This window comes from Notothenia rossii, assembly GCF_949606895.1.
Source record: "Notothenia rossii genome assembly, chromosome: 2".
In the NCBI taxonomy this organism is placed as follows: Eukaryota; Metazoa; Chordata; class Actinopteri; order Perciformes; family Nototheniidae; genus Notothenia; species Notothenia rossii.
The window spans coordinates 20,000,398-20,023,128 of record NC_136904.1 but is presented as its reverse complement, the minus strand read 5'-3'; the positions used below and the strand labels follow the sequence as shown (position 1 = coordinate 20,023,128).

Below are 22,731 nucleotides of genomic sequence, written 5' to 3'. Positions count from 1 at the left end.
CAGATAATATGTATATACGACCCAATCTGTATATATGTTCACTTTAATTCATCTCTTATTTCATAATTTGTTATCATTTTTATTTTTATCTTTAATTGTATTAATCTGTGTGAATCTGTGCTGTCCTGTTTTTCATTTTGAACCTGTTGCTGTTAAAACCACCATTTCCCCACGGGGATTAATAAAGGTCCATCTTATCTTATCTTATCAGATTGTTGTTCTTGTGGTACCGTATTTTAGGTTAGTCCCCACAAAATGACGATGTGAACACAGTTACAACAGTCTCTCTTCTAGCTACTGCTCTAGTTCACCATGGCTCCCCTCCTCCTGCTTGCATACAGCCCTGAGGCTTGTATTGGTCCCATAGGTCCAACTCACACTGCAGCACACTGCAGCTATAGTGTTTGAGACAAAACACTCGGCAGATTACATGAACGACCAACCAAAAGTGTTAAAAACTAGAAAGAAAGAGAATATTCTTGAGGAAATCTAGGAATCTTGAGCCATACAGTAGCATAACTTCATTTCCTGTTGGTGCTGACTATCTCGGATACAGTGAAGCAAACAGCAATAGTTTAGTGCTTGTTTCCTAGAAATGTAATAATAGATCACTGCTGATAGTATTCAGGAGTTCTTTTTGCTTTACTGTAAAAATTACGTTGATAGCATTCAACCCACAAACTACACAGTCACGTTAGCATGTCATCAAGTACCGACTAGGTCATTTATAGAGATCAATGAGCGGATTATAAGACCCAGTGTTTCCCCTAGGATGGAGTCATAGCAGCGGTGCTAAGGCACGAGAGCTCAGCAAAATGTGAGCGCCAAGCGCATTAAAAAATGTTGTGTGTGCGAGTGCGAAGTGCACCCCGCCAAAATGTTTCTACAGTATGTGTCTGCCAGTACAAGAAAGGCTCTTGAGGCTCTACAGGTGTATTTAGCTTAATCACCTTTATTGAACATACAGTAACACAAATACTACACATCCACATAACAAACAATCAAAATAAAATGTATGCAATTTAATTATTTTAACCTGCTTTATTTGGGGGTGGACCTCACATCCTTTGGGGGGGTCCGAGGGCATGTACCCCCGGGAAGATTTTCTTTTAAATGTTGAAGTTAAATGCATCAATCTGGTGCATTTAAGGCAATTTATGGAAATGAAATGAAAATGAATTTATGGATACAGCTCTTAACACTCATGAAAGGGAGCTGTATACTTTTCAATAATCCAAAAATCTTTAGAATATGATCACAACCAATAACAAATCATTTAAACTTGTTTATTCTTATAAATATTCTTATGTTACCTACTTTGCATTCTTTCTTTTTATTTATGCATATTTTACTAATCACTCCCCTTTTAAACTGTTTTTTTTACTGTCCTATACAGTAGTACACATTGGAATGACTTCTTACTTTATTTTGTACAACTATATTAAATAGATAAAGGTGTGCTCTCTTGCTCTCTCTCTGTCTCGCTGCGCTGCTGCTGAATGTATAGGGGAAACACTGAGACCCCTTAACTTCGTTTAACTCTCTCCCCCAATACCTTTCCCAACGTCAAGAAGCAATACTGGCAGTCCTAAAAGATTAAGGATAGGAGTCTATTTTAGCGTAATTATTTGAAAATAAAAAGGATATCTATTTGTTACATACCATGTACCAGAAATTGTATTTTACATAATTCTGAATCAGTACTTCAAATGTCCATACAACAACATGTTGGCAAAATACTGAATGTACTTTTCCAATATCAGAGTAGCACATGATAACAAAGGCCCTACGACGTAGCTGTGTACGTAACCGGATGATTACCTAGAAGAGCGTCAGGACACACTGTTTTAGGCATATGACAGCTATGTGACAATGATTCAGCCTCTAATGGAGATAGACATATTGCCAAATGCAGATTGAGGAGGGAAGCAGGTTTCAAAATGAAACAAAAGGCGAGCTTTATTCACAAAAGCTGAAAAAACAAGAATCCATGAACAGGTACGAGGCATGAGGTAGCATCCAAAAAAAAAGGTGACTGTGACCAACATGAAGGGAGACATGAACGACAAATAATGAACCAACACTGAACACAGGAAGAGACAAGACTAAATACAGGGAGGGGTAATCACGAGACGAGAAACAGCCGGGCAGGGAAGGAGAAACACAAGGGCAACAGGTGAACACAATCAGACAATCAGACACACCAGGGAAACTAACGACAGGGAGGAAGACAAGACACAGGGAGAATAGAATTGCAAAATAAAACCATGACAAGACAGACCAAACAAAACCGTGACAAGACAGACCAAACAAAACCGTGACAAGACAGACCGAACAAAACCGTGACATAAAACTAAGATCGTGACACATATGACTGTCATGTTTATTGCTTACGCAGGCCTTAGCTAATCTGAACTAAACATTGAATACTGCTTTGAACCGGTATTCTGCATCTTGTGACTGAATAACACCCTCTCTTGTTATAAAGCATCTGAAGGACACTGTTCGGGGAACTATTTGTCCCATACAGCTCCGTATGTGATGACTACTTCCATTCTTGCAAGGATAGTAAATACATGTATCCTGTTATTGAAGACCAAGCCGGTGACGAGTAATATTTTCCTAACACAAAACCATGAAGCATCGTTTGAATTCCCCGAAAAATCTCTGAAACACAATGTTTGCTTTGCAGATTATAAATGGTGAGCGGAATAAATTGAAAGACAAATCCATGTTGATATCAGCAGGAAGCAAGCTAGTTAACATCAGCTATTGGACAGCCCTCCAGCAGCAGAGACCTGCCTCCTATTGTTAAGAGATTCCATAAAGTGAATTCAGGTTCAAGCTCTATTCTGAAATTAGTATTGGGTTCATTAACACAAGCTCTTACAATAACAATGTAAAAGGATAACATGAGGGATTCATTCCTAGTATGTGTATGGAGTGGAGAAACACTTTTAACAGTTAATCTTACCACTCTCAATGTCACACAATAAACAGCAGAGTGCCCATTTACTCAGTGCCAATACAAAAACACTATCTCTAGATGATATCTGACAGGAATTGTAAGAATTGAGACTGTACTCAAGGGGAAAAAACAGACCTGCAGTTTGTTGCTGATATTGATAATTCACACTAGTGAGTAAATGATATGTCCAAAGGGATGGGGGGGGGGATCTCTGTGTTCTCCTTACAGCTCAGCAATTGACATTAGTGTGATGTAAAACCTGCAGGTCATACACTCATAATGGACTTTTCAGTGAAATAGGAGACATGAGGAATGTGATAATCTAAGAATAACGTTATGTAAAACAGATATTATTTGATATGGTGTAAAATACAGATCAGTCTGAAGAGATACGACGGTCGATGATGATTACTTCCCTTGTTCTTCCAGAAACAGAAAAGGCATGTTACTGAGAATTTTCTGCAGACCTCCATTCTAAAGATGCATTGAGCCAGTAGACATAAAAACAAGCTGACAAATACACACTTCACGCTTGTATGCACACCTACGTCTCAGCTCATGAGAGTCGTCCCCATCTATCTACATTGATCTCTTTTCTCCCTCCCTCATGGCAGGCAAAGGTTTACAGTGCCCTGTTCACTCTAAAACCTTTGCATAAGCTGTTCCCTGGCATTTTACAACCCATCAACAATTTTACAAGGTTGCTCACTGCCATGCTATCTGGACCTCCTGTCCCAGAGCAATAACTAAGCTCTCTTTTCTGAATTACAGACCTGAGGCACGTAAAGATGGAACAGAGGATGGAATGAGGGGGCTCCACGGCAGAGCAGACATAAACAAACCGCTGGCTGCTAACAGTCCAGTTGACCTGAGCTTCAGCTTTACTCTCAGCGTTGTTTAGCAGTCACGGGTATGAGGGACACATCAAATGCAAAATTATTCAAGTGATCTCTTCTTAACGAAATGGTGCTTGTATGTGGTTAACTTTGAACAGTGGCAAAATTATTATATTAATTCTCTGATTAGTATTCCTTAGCTTGCCTCAACTCATCCTAGGCTGTGGGGTCAGTCGAGATGGCTCTAATTTTAGCGTCTGAACATAATTAACATATTACGCCTGTACTCGCCTCTTTACATTGGCTACCAGTCCATTTTAGAATACGATTTAAAATGTTATTGTATAACGGTTTAGCCCCACCGTACCTGGCAGATCTTTTAAAACCATACACACCCACACGGTCACTGAGGTCTGCTGACAGACTCCTTCTGGTCGTCCCTAAAACAAGGTTAAAGCAGCGAGGAGACCGAGCCTTTGCTGTTGCAGCTCCAAAATTATGGAACAAATTGCCCCTCCAGGTTAGACTTGCTCCAACTCTGCCTGTTTTTAAATCTCGTTTAAAAACCCACTTCTTTTCCCTTGCATTTACAGACCAGGTATGACTTGTGCTTTTAAATGTGTGTTTTTATCTTACTAGTGTTTTGTATTGTTTGTACGTCATGTGGGAGGGTTTTTCAGTCTGTGGCTTCTGATCTGGTTTCATTGTCTTGTGTTTTACATGTGTTTCATGTCCTGTCGGTTTTTTTATGTATTTATGCCATGTTTTTATACAGTTGTTGATGTGATAGCACTTTGTTCAACTCGTTTGTCTTTAAATGTGCTATAGAAATAAATTGGATTGGATTGGATTGGAAAAACAACCAACTCTTTCTGATCTTATTTCTGAGATGTGGAACCTCTCTTGCAATGCCTCCTGAAACAAAATCTGAAGATACAGTACACTTTGTGATACAGTACTTTGGCAATGAGTTAACCCAGTGTTATACCTGTTTTGCCTGTTAGTGTCTAGATGTATATTGATTCAAAGAAATGTTGTCTGAACACATGGAAAACACAAACCTAAAAAGGACAAACAAAAAAACACACAGACAATAATACACTAAAATACACAGACTAACAGCAATACTGATGTCAGCATTATTCAGCATTATATTGTGGGTGTGAACCCCTTAGGAGGATGTGTACCTTTTAAGTTTGCTTGGCTGCATTTAACATAAAACACCACAATATTAATTGTCAACTGACTTTATGTTTACTGTTTATCTCTCAGAAACTGAAAGCCATTTGCTCACAATTCTCCAAAAAGGGGACGATTTCATTTAACACATAAGCATGCAAAACAGCCAGGATAATGTCAGCAGCTAAGGTCTGTAAAGGAAACATAACATATTTGTGTGTAGAGAAATAAATGCAAGATTTAAAATATACTCAGCGTCCAATACAAATCTAACCTACTCCTACATTAAGAACCTTAATTCAACAGATATCAGGGTTTCAAAGCAGCTAGTCTCCAATAACGACTTGATATTGGCATCCATGTAAAAATGTGTGCTCATGCACCGATTTTCATTTAGACTATAATAACATATATCACTGCTGAAGTGCCCTAGAAAATCCCCTGATGTATTGTTTCATTATCGAGGTTTGACCTTGTTTCCATCCACCAAACTAGAGAATGGACCCACAAATAGAAGGCACATCCACAATATCTGCTTGTTGACAGTGCTAAAGTGTTATAATAAGAGACAATACAGTAACCCATGAGGCGAGTGAGAAATAGCAAAAGAACGTTGGAATATATACCACTGCAATACAAAGAGGAACGCTTGGGCCAGAGATAAAAAAGGCACCTGCTGACTGAGCCTGGTCTTTGAAGTATTACTCTAGGTTCTGGGGTGTCACTTCTCAACCTACACCAGAACACACAACAGCATGGTAGCATAGATAATGTCTGCACATCACTTTGTGGCTGTCTTCTCAGAAAACCGTACACCCTTCTTCCAGTCAGAAGAGAAAGGAAGAATGTACCGGTATGTGTTATGTGTGAGGTTATTAATTCTACAACATTTACAAAATAAAGTAAATTAATGATTTATCAAGGTGCTTCATGTTTAAAACATCTAAAAAACTAAGCCTGACTGGAACTCAATCAAAAGCAACATAATCACATGCTTTTAATACAAGATACTTAAGAATGGAAATGTACGTTGTGACACAAAGCGCTGAAATAAATTAGGTTTAACTTTAACTCCCAAGTATGTCTTCTTAATTGTTGAAGATCTTGCAGAACCTACCTTTAAGAATCAAAGTAAAAACCAGCATTCATTAATATTTTTGTATCAACATTCAATTGGGCATATTCTTGTAAGGTTTAGGGGTTGCTAGTATTACCGATCTCACTGAGAATCAACATCCCGGTGGATCAAGAATGTTGAAAAAATTAAAAATAAATGTGTCCTTATTAGATTTAGTTGTAGAGTTACATGTTTTCGTTGTCTCTTTCTCGCCCTTCTATTTCTCTACCTACATGGTCCTCTGTTTCTCCTGCTCCTCGCTGTGCACACCTCACATCGCAGATAAAACAAACCATCTGGGTGCTTGCCATCAACTTTATTACACAAATGATAAACAATCATCTGTGCTGTCAATCAACAAACATGTCGACTACAGAAATAATGGCCCGGAGGCTGGGACTCCAAAGCAATTCAAGTTTCAGCCTGATTTATATTCGCCATGCTTGAATAACGACAGCGTGCTGCATTGTATGTGGGAATATATTTACCACTTTTACTATAGACATTATTCTTTCTTTGGAACTGTTGAGAGAAGACTTTCACCAGATGTGAATTTGTCTGAGCAATTCAACATTGAAGGCAGCAGGTGACGCTCTCTACACATCTAAATGCTAATGTCATGCTATTGCTCAAACAAATGTGGTAACTAATGAGCTGGCTTGGTAAATGCATCTTAAGCCTAAGCAAGGACATAAATGACAGCATACCAAGGGAGAGGAGTCCTGTTATGACTTACAACTCAGCAGGAGGGTTGGTAAAAATGTTTGTATTAGGATCAAGCATAAACGCACGAGCACTATCACACACAAACTCCAGGTTTTGTTATATTACCCCATGCATATCGAACACCTGCACGTTTTCTTCATTTATCTGCTTAAATCTCAAAATCGAATTAAAAGTCAAATTCTGGAAGAAGACTAGTCCTAGTCGAAAGTGGCAATGGATTACTTAATGCTGTTTGAGAAGTGCATGCAAACGTGTAACGTCACCCTCACACTACAAGTTTGTCAAAAAGTTGCTGGGAACTCCTAAGAAAGCGAAGATAATGATGAACAGTTGAAGCTAACAAATCTAGTGTTGCGTCTTTGGAAGCATCTATGCGGGGGACATCAATGAACTACCTCATTGATTGATTGAAATGTCAAAACAATGGCTGCAAAATTGCAAATAACTAAACGGGCAAACGCATACTAGATGTGTCCTGACAAAAAATGGAGTCCTTTTTAAGAAACAGCAGAAAAGGTTGTAAGGTGACAGGAGGCCTTTGAGAATAACACATAAAGATGATTTGATAGATCTTCAAAATGATCTATTACATTGGTCAGTAAATGTGTAGTGAGCATATGTACTTCATGATCATGTCAACAACAACACCTGGCACACCTGCTGCTGCTGGTTTTCACTGGCAGGTCCTTAAAGTATATACGAAATCTACAGTATGTTAGTTGATACACCCTGGCTGTAAACCGCTTTTTCAGCTATATGTATGGGTATATTATATTTATCATGTTCTTGCACCCTGTTGTCTAATAACACAAAATACATAGATCAATGTACTGGTTTGGCTCCATTTTGGCTTTGGTTCAATTCTGATAAAATACTCAAGATATAGTAAGCTGAGCTCTGAGGCTAAATAATCTCTTATTGGATCTTTTATCACTCTAAGACTCCACCATTTTTACATAAACATATTAGTTTACTTCACACAGTAATATGTAACAGTTGTATTTTGCCCTTTTTTGGTTTTGGGAGATCAGAAATGAAACTCCTTTTATAGAAGAACTTTAGAAAGACAATAGCAGAGGGAGTTTTTAAGAATAGCTGAAAAAGGGGAATACAAAAATAACAACAAAATGTCGCTATTGGCCTAGTTGTCATTTCAAAGATATGTATAGGCGCATCATTTTACAAACCTAGCATCCCTAGTTTAAGAACTCAACCTAACTCAATAACTAGATTAGAGGTCAAGGGAAAGCAGACGGATTCAGACAGATCCAGTTAACAAATTAAACTATTTCAATGCCTCTCTCTTGCTCTCTCTTTCTGGGTGTCGCCTCAGAGAGACTCTTTTAGTGCCACCCATGATTAATGCAGCTATGAATGGGTTCCTCTTTCACCAAGCACCGTGGAAGAAGTTCTTCCTTCTCTCACTTTCTTTCTTAGCCATTTTTCCCTCCCAATGTGACCTGATTTAGTCACACACTGTGAAATTGATTTGGACTCATTTACATGCTAATGCCATAAAAAGGGGTGAAATGATGTGCTCATTGATTCTAGAGGAGACCTATGCATTCAGAAAAATGATCTGCAGTTTAAACTAGAATATTCCCAGACTCATTATTCATAGAATTAAGTAACTGGCAGGAAGGAACACATTCTTCATATCTTAGTAGGGTTCCATATTTCCACAGCAACAACAAAAGTTAGAAATACAGTATATTGTGATGTTTATCTTCTTTCGTTCAATAATAACTATTTGAAAAGAGATTAAAAACAGTTCATTTAAAACACTGAATGTATTACTTACATGTGAAATAGTTTTGGCACCAAAAGTATAAGAATGTACTGATTACATTACCCCATTGGGTTGCATGACACATGAGAGAAGAGAGAGTACACTTGAATTGTTCATTTGTGACCCAAATTTAAATATCTCAAAGATATTTTGGAAACCAACATTTTCTTTGGGCCCGGAGCGAACCACCAAGTGATTGGATGTAATGAGTTAAAACTGAGATTATTATTAATTTATTTTTATTATATTTGTATTTAAGTAGTGTGTTGTCTCGTTTCAGTTATCATTTTGGTTGTACTATGGAAAGAGTTTTGTTCTGACTTTCTTACACCCTAAAGCAGCCTTTCCCAAACTCAGGGTCGCGAGAGCTGATGGCTGCGTTGCAAATACAATTTTTTTATAATTTTTGTATTTTATTTTTTATTTTGAAAATGAAATTATGCAATATAGCATTGTATATTGAATGATTTAATTTTCTAAATACAAATAAACTAAAAATAAAAGATTGTATTTGTATCAGCTCTGACGCGTCTCCCGCGAAAGTTTTCGCGCTGTCTGTTTATTGTCTGTTGATTAATCCCGATCATACATGATGGCAAAAAGACGATACAAAGAGGAGTTTTTAAACGTTGGCTTCACAAAAGCTGTTAGAAATGGAGAGGAGCGGCCTCAGTGTGTTTTATGTGGAGAGGTGCTCAGTAACGAAAGCTTGAAAATGAATAAATTGGACCTGCATCTCCAAACAAAACATCCTCTGCATCGGGACAAATCGAAGGATTTTTTCATCTGCAAAGAAGAGTCTTTCAAGAAGCAGTGTTTTGACGGCGGAAAAGTAAGTCACTCATTTTAATCATTTGTTTTGTGTTTTTGTGAGTTTGTCAGGGTCTGTTGTGAAATTGTTTGGTTAATGCAAAGTTGGATGAAATGCAGACTGAGCCCCGGAGCGGACCGCCAGCTGCGCGCTCTCGCGCGTCCTCTACTCGCTCCCGCGAGTCCACTAAATTTTGCAGCGGCACAGAGCGGTGTTTCAAAACAATAACCACAGGAAGATTAGAGGGAAAGTGACAGGCAGTATGAGAAGGAAAGCGAGAGAAAGTATCAGCCGCACGGACGTGACTGCTGCAGTGTGATGCACATAGGAATACATATGGGGGTTATTCCCTATCTTTATTCAAGAGCGTGGTCTTTAAATTTGAGAGCTGAATCACCGACTCCCGTCTCTCGGCACTACATAGCATACTTTATTGATTTCACGTTCAGAATTCTGTATTTATTTCCCTCAAACCCTGTCCTCACACTCAAATAGTGCCTGCTTGCGCTTAGATTTGCTCGGCTTCTGCTCAAACTGTACGCTTGCACTCAGATATATTGCTGCGCTTACAGGTTTCCTGTGTTCCAGTTTAAAACCTTCTCCTTGCACTCAGGCTGTTTCTGTGCGCTCGTGAAATGTCTGCTCTCAGATTTCTTCTGTGCACGCTTGGGTCTTTTGTGCAACAACCCTGTCAAAATCCCTCCGTGGGGATTCCCCCATACAGTATTGAGTATGTAGTCGCTTTAGATAAAAGCGTCTAACAAGTAACATGTAATGTAATGCGCTATAAATGCGGTTGCCAGGTCCACATCGGGTATATAGCGTACGCCGGCTGGTATTAAAAATCACCCAATAACCCAGCAATGTTAATAATAATATCTTCTCTGTTATTTTCAGGCATTCAAAGGGAACAGAGGGGCACTGAGGGCATCATATCAAGTCAGCCTCCACAAAAAAAAAGTTAATCAGTTGCCAAGTGTTGGAGTTTCTTTGTCTCTCAGAGTGTTTTATAACAGCTCTGTTCATTTAAAAGTGTTTAAAAAATGTGTGTACATAGTTTTTGATCTAGTGACAAACTTAATGTTGCACTTCTGATAATTGTATAATTTAAATTTGATTTGTACTGTATATACTTGACTGCACTTCCCATGTTTCGTCTTTCTGCTTTGATCCTTTTTTTTTCTGAGCAAGCTCAAAGGGAAGGTTGTTATGGTGAGAAACCTAATTGCTGCGATGCACTTTTATAATTAAATAAATATTTTCATTTACATTTTAAATTCATGGTGTGTTGCATTCTTTGTTTATAAATGTACATATTATGGAAAATCATTACATTTTTTTAGCTTGGGTCCCATAGGACCACAACATTTCTGTTTTAGGTCTCATGCGGAAAAAGTTTGGGAACCCCTGCCCTAAAGCATTAAACCCATTCAAAAATATAAAGCGGTCCCATCTGCCATCGGACCACCCAGTGAAGGTTTGTGACAGGTGATTCCATTCTTTTTGTGTATTGGTTTAATTTATCTTAATAACATATGTTATAGGCCTTACATCCCTATGTGCTTCTAGGATAGTGAAAACCATTGTTTGAGCAAAGGTGGTTTTGTTGAAGTTGCAGCATGACAATTGGCAACCAAATAAAACATTTATTTGCTAGCAAACGTCACGCAACAATGCAACTGGACAAAGTCCCTGCTCAGCACAGCATGTTACAGTATGAGATGACATGATACTGTAGAAATCTGCAGTCATATTTAAAGATGTCATCATCATAAAGCCAAAAACCGACCAGGGTAAGAAGTTGACCACAGTATCAGCTGCTTTAGACCACAGGCTGAAAATATTGACAGTGAATACCGTGTATTTTAAAGACGGTCCAAACAATGAACAAATATATCACCATTTCCGACAGAATGTGACAAGTATTTTCTCATGTTTCCTTTCACTGTTAGTAGAAAGCAAAAGTAGCATTGTATACCCCGAAGGCCAAAAGTCAACACTTCAGCAAAAAAAGCGCTTGACCTCTCAGATCAATGGCATCGAGTGGATTAAAGCTATAGGCGATGGCTTTCTCTCCAAATCAAAGTAGTGTTGTGTGGGTTTATAAATAAATGCAGGACAGAAGCAGAAATGTACTCTAGATTTCCCACTTTCAAGGAAAAACTGAAAGCGAATAAGACAGCACTATCAAAACAAATAGAGTTATACTGCATGGCTGTCATATTCAAAGTGTGATGCTAAAACAATGTCTGACCCAGACTCTTTAGGTTATTCATGCTGTAGAGACAACTGACTGTAAATGTAGCTTGGCCCATTTGATACATATTTGAATACACGGGTCACCTGTGTAGAAGAATGTCAAATGTATTATATACAGTAATGTGGATATTTAAAACAAAATCATCGCCATATATGTGATGATGAGCCGAATTACCTTGCATCTTTAAGTAGTGATGCTGTAACCAAGGCCAAGGGTGAACCAGAAAAACTGAACTATAAATCTTGAGAAAAAAGTTTTAACTAAACAGCTGCCAACAGGCTGAAAACCAGAAGGTGTAAGACCTTACAGTGCAAACAGAACAGCAAGCTAAGCTGTGCATTTGAAGATGATGACCCAAAGTACTTTCTCTGTGGATATATAAGGTTACAGTGCCTTTTTTAAATTACCTTATGAAACACAACCAGTACTGTCTGCAAGGTTCAGCATATTTCCAATCGGGACATGAAGTGCAGAGGTGAAAGGCTTCAGTCAGCTCTGAATTCTTTCTCTCCCCTGATCCTCTATCCGTCCGTAAAAAGGTTTCTGCCTAGGTTTTATTTTGAACTGAGCTTCACATGGCTGACTTCCACATTAAACTACAAAGGGAGAATACCCCTGACAAGGCAGCACACTTGTCTGGATATGATATTTTAAAAGTGGAACATTTTAAGAGTTTTCCCATCTGCATTTAGACACAGTCAACACAGACAGGGAGATTATCAATCAGGTTAATATCATTAAATAATCATTTAAGGGGATGTGAGAGCTTAGAAGGAATTGTACAATAACATGTGATGGTTACAATTAATATACCTAAATCCATAAATGACAGTAAATTTATCGGATGTCTACAATATTGTTGAGCTCTGTTTTGGTTTATGAAGCTGAGCTGCAGTGAGAGACTGTAGTGGTGATGTCATCGTGAGATAAGTCCTCCACAGATGATGAATAATGGAACAACTCAAAGGACAACATAACAGCAGCCATGATGTTCTTAGGAATATGTTCTGATGCATAGCAACGCACTCTACATGCACAACAAAAACTACAAAATCCTGTTTTAGAGACTGTTTGCTTTTTGCGGATACAGTCTAAAGTCCAAAACTGGGCATTTATTTAAACTGAAAACATCAGTTGAATAGTTGGACAATAGAAATGTAATCAACTTTGATGTTATAAAAACATTTTGTTAGTCATGTATTAAGGAGAAATGCTAAATAATTACTGGTTTAAGCATCTCAAATGTAAGGATTTTCTCAAATAAATGTAACTAAACGCATTTGTTCAATGTTTGCATAAGATTAAACACGCACTTAACAATAACACTTTGGGCTGTGGGATAAATCTTGTTTGTAATTGTAATTTGAAAATGTACTGATATTTGATAAAAGGAAAATAATTCATCGAATTATCCCAAAAACAAGCAACTTTTGATTAATACAAATATATTATTCATATGCACCACAACAGCAGTTTCCTCTGTAACTATAAGGTACACATTTACATTCACTCCATTTTTTTTAACGGATTAACAAACAAGCCTCTGAAGTGTGAAATATACCTAGCCCCTCTCAATTGTAATTCCTCAGCATGTCCCAGTTTTCTAGTTAACACAGCAGCAGCGGTTCACAGCCTGTCCTCTATATACTCAATCCTGTGTTCAACTGAAATGTTCTCCCTCTAACTGCTCACACAAAGCCCTCTACAGCAATACAGTTGTCTGTAACAACACTGCAGCACCACTTATCTCACAAACGCCTCATCATTAATCATCGTTTCAATTGCCTTTTTTGTCTTTCTAACAGTTTTATGCAACATGAAAATCAACACCTACCTGTAGCCCTGTAGGTTTTATTATCTCAGGATCTTTTGTTTTTGTCAAAGGGCAAACTAGTGTTGTATCCGCCCACACTAATTTTATGAACAGAGTAAAGAATGTTCATTTTTGGTACACAGAAATCCATAGCTTATAGAGAAAAGCTTTAAAGATGTTATGTAATATAATGAATAGCCTGTTGCTCTGCCATCAACGACGCTAAGGCAGCTAAAGGACATTTTTTGTTTAGCCAAGACTCTCTTAACAAGTGCATTTAGATTAATGCTCTTGAAAGGTTATTGATGTAATCATACATTTCCAGATAGTTATTATATTTCAAAATGTGTGAAGCATTGCTGGAGGGTCCGTCCCTATTGCGTTTCCTCCCCCCGAGTTCAATTTAGCTTCTTCTGCCAGCAGCGGGAATAAGATCCCAGCAGGCTGCAGGGAGGGTGTTTGTCCTTTAGTGCAGGTGCTATACAGAAAACTATCCCTGACTATTGGAGACAAATCAGGTGACTCAAAGACAGGACAGTGCAGAGGAAGACATAGACAAAAGAGGTAGGAAAATAAAAACATATCATCCTCACATTCAACATCACAAGGCAAAATATTGGATGCATACTCCAAGAACTTATAGGTTTCCATCATTGCTTATATGTTTTCATCATGGCTCTCCAGGGGCCCTTCAGTTTATCTAATAACCATGCATTACACTCCTCTAGGGCAGGTCATCATCCTCTACCTCAGCTGCATCTCAGCCTTTGTTCTTTCTCTCTACTCCCCACAATACAGACCCCTTTCTACATCTTTGCTTGCATCAGAGTTTTACAGAAATATACAGATTCAGGTTAGTAGATCGTTTTTAAAGGAAAAAAAGATTCAATCGATTACACCTTTTTTTGCCTACATGATATTGGGTATGGAGATGAATAAATATACTGCAATGTGGATTTTTATTCTCAGCAATCTTCTATTAATAACGTTAATTTTGACTTTATTCTATCAGAATGAAAGTGTACAAGTACATCAACAAATAAATAAATTAAATGTGCGAATAAACACAAAAGTCTTCCCTTGCACCACAACTATGAACCTAACGAAGCCTGCATGTACTGTGTATTCCACTGTGGTGCCAACTCCAGGGACAATACTTATGTTATGCAAGAAACCAACAAAACAAGACTTGATCTGTAAATGTCAGACAGTCCAAAGACATCATGCAAGTGGAAGATGGCCACTGAAATGGATTCCGCATGACTGGAGGAGGACAGAAGCTAAGGACATAAAACTGCAGACCTTGTGAGCCTGTCCCCTGCTCCCTGTGAACAATGAAGAGCTAGACATATCGCCTGTCAGCAGCTGCCCTCCCCTGTGGCCGGGACTGGCACAGAGTGGTACACAGCAGGCACTAAAGGACACACAAGCCCTCCACCCAATATAGGCTTTAGACACCTACGACCATTGCACAACGTTTAGCACTTAAACAACTTGTATTCTCAGCAGAGGCGAGATGTGGGGGGCTTAGATGGTGTAGCTTACCTTACACTTCTCTCAACTTCAGTATTTTTTCATGGACAAGATGAACTGAATCATATTTGAAATGTTATACAAGTATAGGGTAGGTTGGTAATATTAAAGAAAATAAGTAGATAGGCTACTAGGATTGTATTTGCCATAACCACAAGGAGAAGTCTGAGTAGCATACATGAGGTATCGTTTAATAAAACGAATAGGAATTGGAACATTAAGCAGATGTAAAACATTAATGACCTTTCCCATCTCATGGGACACTAAAGGCCTATAGCAAAATAACTACAATCGATAATTTTAGGCGTAGACTGAATACGCATATATGAATCACCGATAATTGTAGCATTAGGTGTGTACAGATGTCCAACCCGATCTTATAACATATCAGGAATACATAATGCCTGGATCAAATGGCAGACTTTTAAAGCAATAACCGTTTTCGCTCAAAGCTCACCGCCCTGTTGATAACAGTGATGCTGAGCACACATCCACAGGCTGCGCAGATCAGCATCCATGCACCGCTCCGTGCTCCGTACGGTGCCTGGGAGGAGGACCACTACAGCCTCGCTTATTGAGCATCCATCGATGTTTACCAATGATTAATACAAAGGAAAATATGTCTTACCTGGAGAACATATGCTGATCAAGTCACCTCCTTTTTGGATTTGTAAAGGATGGTGCTGGCTGTTCGCGCATCACTCGAGTGTGTGTCTCACGGACAGAAAGCGTACGGAGCTCGGTGCTTCCAGCCCCGGAACGAGTATAACACATATCAGCCCACTGCAGCTACCCCGCCCGAGCAGCGACAGATACACCGGTACTCTGGAGAAAGAGTAATCCGTTACTCGGCCGTTACCTTATTATATGAACAATATAACAGACACAGCTGGCCCGTCGGTATTAGCAAGTTAAATAAAAAATGTATATTGTAAATCTGCGCTATTTCTTTTAGATTTGTTTTCTACTTTAAAACACATGAACAGTGAACCAAACAGCGGGTTTTAAACCCAACCAAATGTTCAATAACAAGAGCGAAAAATATACTAATTGAAATCCAATATGGAAAAGTAGTAACCATGCGAGAACAATATAGAACAATATACGGAAGACAAATCAATCAAGCTTGCTTTTTGTAGATAAATAAACTAGCAATCAAAGTATCCACGTGTAGATAGCATTAACTGACGTTAGCCAGCATGAACTCACGTAGCTACATTACCTAGCATTAACTGACGTTAGTTTACATGAACCTGTCTGAGGACCACAGATGGAAATTAGCTATTAGCTATAATCTGGCATATTGCATCTCTTCTCTTTGCTGAGATTAATGTTTTTGTATGCATGGTCCTTCTATAAATAATTTTTTTTTTAAACTAAAAAAAAAATGCATAAATTGTATTAACAGACTCAATACAAAAGACTAGATTTCCCAGAGACTCCTTCTTTCGAGCAAGGGAATGTCCAATTGCTCAACAATAAAGACAATATTTTACTATGGCAATCTCAACCTAACAAAGATGGCAGAGGGAAGTGACCTCATCTCCTCACCTTGTTCAATGGCCTACTTCAGAAGAAATATGAGATCAAAAAAAGATCTACTAATCAATATAAAAAAAAAAGTAGAAATGTATATGATTGAGAAAATATATTTTATGTTCAAAATGCTGCATTTTACTACTGTTAACTGTGTTCGTTATTCTCCCGACCAGGAGAGAAGCTTTAAAAGGAGACTAAATGGAGTCTCTGTGAAAGTTCAATTGGGTACTTTAATTAAAAAAGGCGCGGGTTGGTCCCAAGCATGATATTGTTCAGTCAGACAAACAGCTGTGATCTGGCTCTCCTCGATAGGGAAGAGAAGAGAATGGATCTCTCCTCCGGTGCTGTTATATATCCTCTGCTGGCTCCTCCCCGCCAGCCGGCTCGCCTCGTCTCCAATGTCCGTTATTGCATTTAAACAGAGGATAGGTTCTTTTCAGATTCAATATATGCTTAACACGCCGTTTCTCCTCATATTCTCTTTCATCACTTTTCATTTAACACATTCTAAACGCTGTAATCAATACTCTAAACAATACTTCTCGGCTCGTTTGGTTTCCGGTCATTCCGGATGTTGTCACATGCTACTCTCGTCTGTAAACAATAATGTATTCAAATAAACTGTACCTTCATTTAATATTCAGCATGGTACTATCTCGACATCTATAGTTGTAGTGTTAAGTCAGTAGGCTTCGGTTTGCACCACTCCATATCATTTCGCTACTAAATTCAACTCTTCAGGAAATCGTATATTAGCCACATGCTAAATGCTAACCGTAGATGAAGGATTTTCAGAATAAAAGCTTAACTGCTTGTGCACAAGAATTTCTGCTTTTTCAATATAAAAGAGCATTAAAACTGACGGCATGTTTAAACTACATTTCCCCATTAAAACATTGATTTTAATTTCTAACAGTACCTCCTTAAAAAGAAGTTGAACTTGTCAAATTGGATATTTTTCTCCATCTCCTACAGGTGTGAAAAACATTCTCAAGAGTTGTTGGTGTGGAGAGAATGTACATAAATGACATCTTCAATAAATGTCTGTTAATGTACAACTGTGTCAACTTTCATATTCATAATTATTTTGTGTAGATTGAGTTTGGTAGCTTCATGATTTTAATTGTAATCATCCTTATATCAACTGTGTGGGTGTGTGAGTGCCTATGACCTTTTCTAAAGATTAGGAATATTAAAATCAGTACCGAGTTTTTCAGAATGATCAAGAATGATAAAGGATAATTATGCACTCAAAGGGTTTTTTGATTATCCAGAATCACCTGTTTGATGCCATTCATTTGTTTCATTTAGGAACTTAATTTGCATATGGCTATAGGCCTACTGTGTTATCAAGGCTGAGGTATAGAAATAGAGAAAGAAAATGTATTATCATTGGATCAAAGATAACCTCTAAGCATCTCAGCCTAAAATGTCATGGAACCAGCGCAGCACTGCTCCCCAGTGGCCATCATTCAACATTACAGCTGAATGAAAAACGAATCACGACCATAGATAGAATGGGATTGATTAACCCTTCTCTTGCGTTAGGTCATACCCCCCTTCCCATACTATTTTCGGTCAAAATTGTCCGGTGTGTTTTGCATAGTGATATCTCTGGAACCCCTTATCCAATTTTGATGGTTGACATCTCATTTGAACAGTAAAAGCAAATAGAATCAAGGGGTGACAGACAGAATGACACCAGGGGTGAATTTCATGTTATAATTTTGCAGTAAGTTCAAAGATAGTGCTTACTGTACAATACTGTATATTTTTTTTTTTTAAATGCTTGCCATTTAGGCTGTGTTTACTGGAGATGGAAATGTTTTAGTTGATGTTGTAGCAAGCTGAGATTCTTCCCATTCCAAATGATGTATGGGGTGTATTGATTTGATACAAGCAAGTCAGTGTTCCATTGTGTACTTTCAACTACAGTATATGGTCCGGACCCCACCGGTGGGCCCATTGAGTTCAGCATTCACTGCATTCACTGTGCAGTGCATGAATATAAAATAAAACACTGATACCGTTTTCCTCAATGAAAATGAAAAATAAATATTCAGGGCTCCTCTCCCTCAGGGGCCTTTCCCTCGGGGGCCTCTTCCTGGTCTGTTGACTGTTGGTCAGACTCATAGTCTGGATCGCTGTTGTCTTCCATTTCTGAGACATCGTCCTCTATGTCTGGTTCAATCTCCTCTTCACCTGGTTCAAGACATTTGTCCAGAGCCTCTCTGACAGAAAATCGCCTAATCGGTCGCAAATGTGAGCAAGGCACAAATATAACTGAGAGACAGTAATGGAGGGGCATACAAATGCCAAAGAATCAGACTTAATCCCTCTGAATGGCAGCATTATTTCTAAAGAAAATAATTTGTTCTCATTTCACATTAAAAAAGTCAAAATATGGCAATAATGTAAAAAATGCTCAAATATAAAGAAGCGGTAAAACTAATTTGATTAATTGACCTTCTTCATTGCAGCATATTGGGTTTTCAATTGAAGAGTGCATGGTTAAGTTAACTAAAAGAAAACAGTATTGTAAATGACATTGTATATATGTGTGTGACAACATAGTTAGCCCATTATGGGCATATACTGTATACAAATGAATTTGCCCAAACATTTTGTCATGGACCATTATGTTCCAATAATAATTTAATCCTTGTGTTGTGTTCAAAAACTGTTACCGTTCATGATGTTCGCGGGTCAATTTTGACCCACGATTTATCTCAGTCCAAAACACTCCAAAATAATGACTATCATCCAAAATGGTTCAAACTCAACATAACTAACTTATAATGCATTCGTAACCGTACAATCCTGTTGTAATTTTATGTTATGGCCCCAAAACACATTAAAAACACATATTTAAGTAAAGAATGTGATTAAATTCACTCATTATATTCCCTATAGTGAAGACAGTGGATAATGATATTATCTGAATAGACTTAAAATGATTGTTACAGTGGATGAAGGGGGTGGGGGTGGGGTGTCAAAGATGAATCTTGATTGTGCCAAATTTGACCCCGAGTCACCCCCAACAATTATGCTGGGTCTTCCCAGACCTGAACACCAAATTATACACTTTCTTTTTTTGAGACCTTCAGACTTGGCTAAAATTGTAAAAATATGTTCGTAGTGTTTATATAGCTGTTGTGGAGGATATCATGAAGCCTTGTTCCAATAATCAAAACTAGAGGGTAGTTATAATATAATTTTAACTTGAAAGAGGTCACGGGAGACCCAAACACAACATAAGGGTTAATGATTTTGCTGATTTCACTATCCAGGGAAAAATGATATTCGCCCTGCTTCATTGTTTGTTTATTTATCCATTCAGTATAGCCTTCTATAGACTTAGATCATGTAATTAAATTAATTTTGGACTTACAGTATCACTATCATAAATGTACGTAAACAGCTCTTAAAGCACCCCATGCGGATCTCTCTCTGAACTGCCTTTGAAACATTTTAATGTTCAGTTTTGATAATTTTGTTTGTGTTCTTTCACAATTGGGTACGGATGGTCATAAACCGTTTCTGATGTTTGCAAATAAAAATGTATTTAATGGTGTATGTACATGTTAATGTTTGTTGTGTAAAAACTCTGTCTTTGTCAATAACTCCCAAACAAAGAATATCATTTTGTTCTTTTATTCATCCTCATCACTTTAAGATTAACACGGAGGAAGTCCTGCCACCCAGTAAGCGCAGGGATCTCCTCCGTTGCGTCCATGCTGATTTGCCCTCTGATCAGCAGCAGAGTCTTCGGCACCATGACCCATTCTTTCCTGCACCCACTCTCTGGCATTACTGAAATGGGAACAGAGACAATGTGGATCAGAATGAGCTGATTAATAAAACAAGTTCGGTAAAAAAAAGACTGTGGTTGTCTGAGCAAGCAAGGTGTACAAAGGTTGTATGGTCTTAGGCAATAATAAGTATAATTGCAGTAGGTCTAATTGTACATTTGGATTGGATCTGTTAAAAGCTGCAGGAAGCAGAGCGGAGCCCTTTTTTGGGAAGAAACTGGATCTAAAATGTTTAGCAAATGCATCTATAATATGTTAATGAGATGGAGCATCATTAAGGTAGGCCTGAATATTAGTTATTTCTTGCATATGATTGTGTACAAATGATACACAGATCTGGTTGTCAGCTGCAAAGAACATCAGAAATAAGCCGTTTAATAATGGGATAGCATATTAATTATGAATGGATAGAAAATTATCACTGAGGTACTAAATACTTTATCAACGATTTGACCTTACAGGTTACTTGTTAGACATTTTTATCCAAAGCTAATTACATACACTCAATACTGTGGGCAATCCACAGGAGCAATTTGCGGTGAAGTGTCTTGCCCTGGGACACAGCGGCCTGCTGACTGCAGTGGGGATTGAACCATTGGTGTCCTGATCTGAAGATCAGTGCACAAACTCACTGAGCCACAGCCTCCCTTATATAACGATAAATAATAATGTAAAAGATAATATATAAGATGAGAATGTAGAGAAAAAATGTGCTCTTTGATCAATCTGCTGCTTTACAAACAAGAATGTTTTCATTTTTAGAAGAAAACTAAGAGAAACAGCCAACATTGTATAAGAAGATGTGTTCCTACACTTTGCTCCTCACCTGATCACCTCAGCTGCCTTTCTGCCTCCTTCTCCTCTGTTGGCAGCATCAGCGTTTCCTCTGGCATGAAAGTATTTGTCTGCGCCTATGGTGTTGGCATTCCTCATATCAATGTATGCCCTCGCCATATCATAAGCTCCTGGTCAGGACCACCGGGTACAGTCAAATAAAGGAAAGAATCCAGATATAAAAAACAAAACATGTCATTGACATTTCAAACTGTAAATCCTAGATATATGGTGTAAAATTATTCACATCGTTTTTTAGAGATCTTAAAAAGTAATATTTCTAACCTTGAGCGGCTTCTATGGGATATTTGATCGACCCTGCATTGGTTTCCACAATGAAGAACAGAGCAATTCCTGCAATAAGCAACTTCATGGTTCCAGCTGTCTAAAAGAAAATGTTACAATTACTTCAACCAATAAATACATATGTACCTTTATATTTTCAGATGTGTCAAACTTACTTTGCTTTTCCTGTTGAGTGTCCAGTAAGTCTTATCAGATCGTAGAGTATCTTACCACTGAATAGTAGTACTCATTTGACTCTACTTATATTCAGTTGGGTGGTAGGATTACTCAATAATGGACATTTCTGACCATGTGGGTTCCAGTTTGAAATAAGAAAAATCTAACAAACACACTGAGGGTATTCCCTGGTTGTGCAACTACACAAACAAAAGGCAAGGACAAGTTTTATGTTAACAACAATGTAAAAAGATACTATGTCATCTCTTCCCTTCCCTTTTCCCTCGATATTACTTTGCCACTTGACCTTTAATGAAAAAATTATATTTGTATTACCCCCGAGCAGATTCTTAAAAAATATCAACTACTGTGAAAACATAGTGTGGAGAGTAACTTCTTAAAAAAAATTATTGTCAAGCTTTTGACTCGTATTAGTATTAGTTAGTCTCATAACTTCCACTCTCCAAAGGTTTGACGAATGCTTTTGCTTATTTTGTCCTCAGAAATTCAGCTAACTTTTGAAAACAAATTGCAAGTAAACTATAACTCAAGCTATGAATCACAAGGTACAGATTTTTGCTATGTACCATGAGGTCCTGATAGAAAGGTCATAGGGGTTTTGTTTAATTAAAATCTTTATTTTTACTTATATTAGAAACCTTAACCATTTTCATAAATGTTATTCTTATGTTGAATAAATGATCCATCTTTTTTCTATTGATAATGGATCGTTCTAGATTTCTTTATTTTTGTATTTAATGTTGAAGAAGCTTTGATTTTTCTAGTCCTGTTGCAAAATAGGGGGAGGTTTATTGAAACAAAGAACACAACATGTGATGAGAGCCTGTTTGCATAAGCTGGACTTACTTTATAGGGACATGTTGCTCTGTTGAAATCCCGCTTGTTGGCATTACACAGAATGGGTCTTATTTAAGTTGTGACAGAGTATTTAACTTTTAGTCAAACAGGAGATAAAATAATGTGTTTACGAAGACTGTTAATGGCAGGGACAAAAATATCTTTGTTAATTGCTCATACTCAAGACTATTATA

The 22,731-nt window shown here is 37.9% G+C and overlaps 2 protein-coding genes across 3 annotated transcripts in view; both read right to left on the bottom strand.

Annotated features, from left to right (window-relative positions):
• Nucleotides 1-15,813, bottom strand: part of apba2b (amyloid beta (A4) precursor protein-binding, family A, member 2b) — a 66,569-nt gene extending 50,756 nt beyond the window's left edge. The window contains exon 1 of the mRNA XM_079664558.1: nucleotides 15,661-15,813. The gene's annotated coding sequence lies outside the window, so the exon portion shown is untranslated. The remainder of the gene's footprint in view (nucleotides 1-15,660) is intronic.
• Nucleotides 15,814-20,209: 4,396 nt separating this feature from the next.
• On the bottom strand, nucleotides 20,210-21,805 carry saa (serum amyloid A). 2 transcript variants are annotated; one of them, XM_079667275.1, is made up of 4 exons: nucleotides 21,679-21,805; nucleotides 21,503-21,602; nucleotides 21,210-21,348; nucleotides 20,210-20,384 (listed from the first exon to the last, which is right to left on the bottom strand). In XM_079667275.1, exons 2-4 carry the CDS (start codon nucleotides 21,588-21,590, stop codon nucleotides 20,249-20,251), a joined length of 363 nt encoding a protein of 120 aa, XP_079523401.1. In that variant the 5' UTR covers nucleotides 21,591-21,602; nucleotides 21,679-21,805; the 3' UTR covers nucleotides 20,210-20,248. The 2 variants fall into 2 exon arrangements, with proteins under 2 accessions (XP_079523401.1, XP_079523402.1); XM_079667276.1 differs by having other exon boundaries at nucleotides 21,503-21,598; nucleotides 21,679-21,730.
• Between the last annotated feature and the right edge of the window lie 926 nt (nucleotides 21,806-22,731).

Coding starts and splice junctions, on each gene's coding strand:
- saa (XM_079667275.1), bottom strand. CDS start 21,590: ATGAAGTTGCTTATTGCAGGAATTGCTCTGTTCTTCATTGTGGAAACC. Junction 21,349..21,502: donor TCCCATAGAAGCCGCTCAAG/GTTAGAAATATT, acceptor GGTCCTGACCAG/GAGCTTATGATATGGCGAGG. Junction 20,385..21,209: donor AAGGCAGCTGAGGTGATCAG/GTGAGGAGCAAA, acceptor TTCCCATTTCAG/TAATGCCAGAGAGTGGGTGC.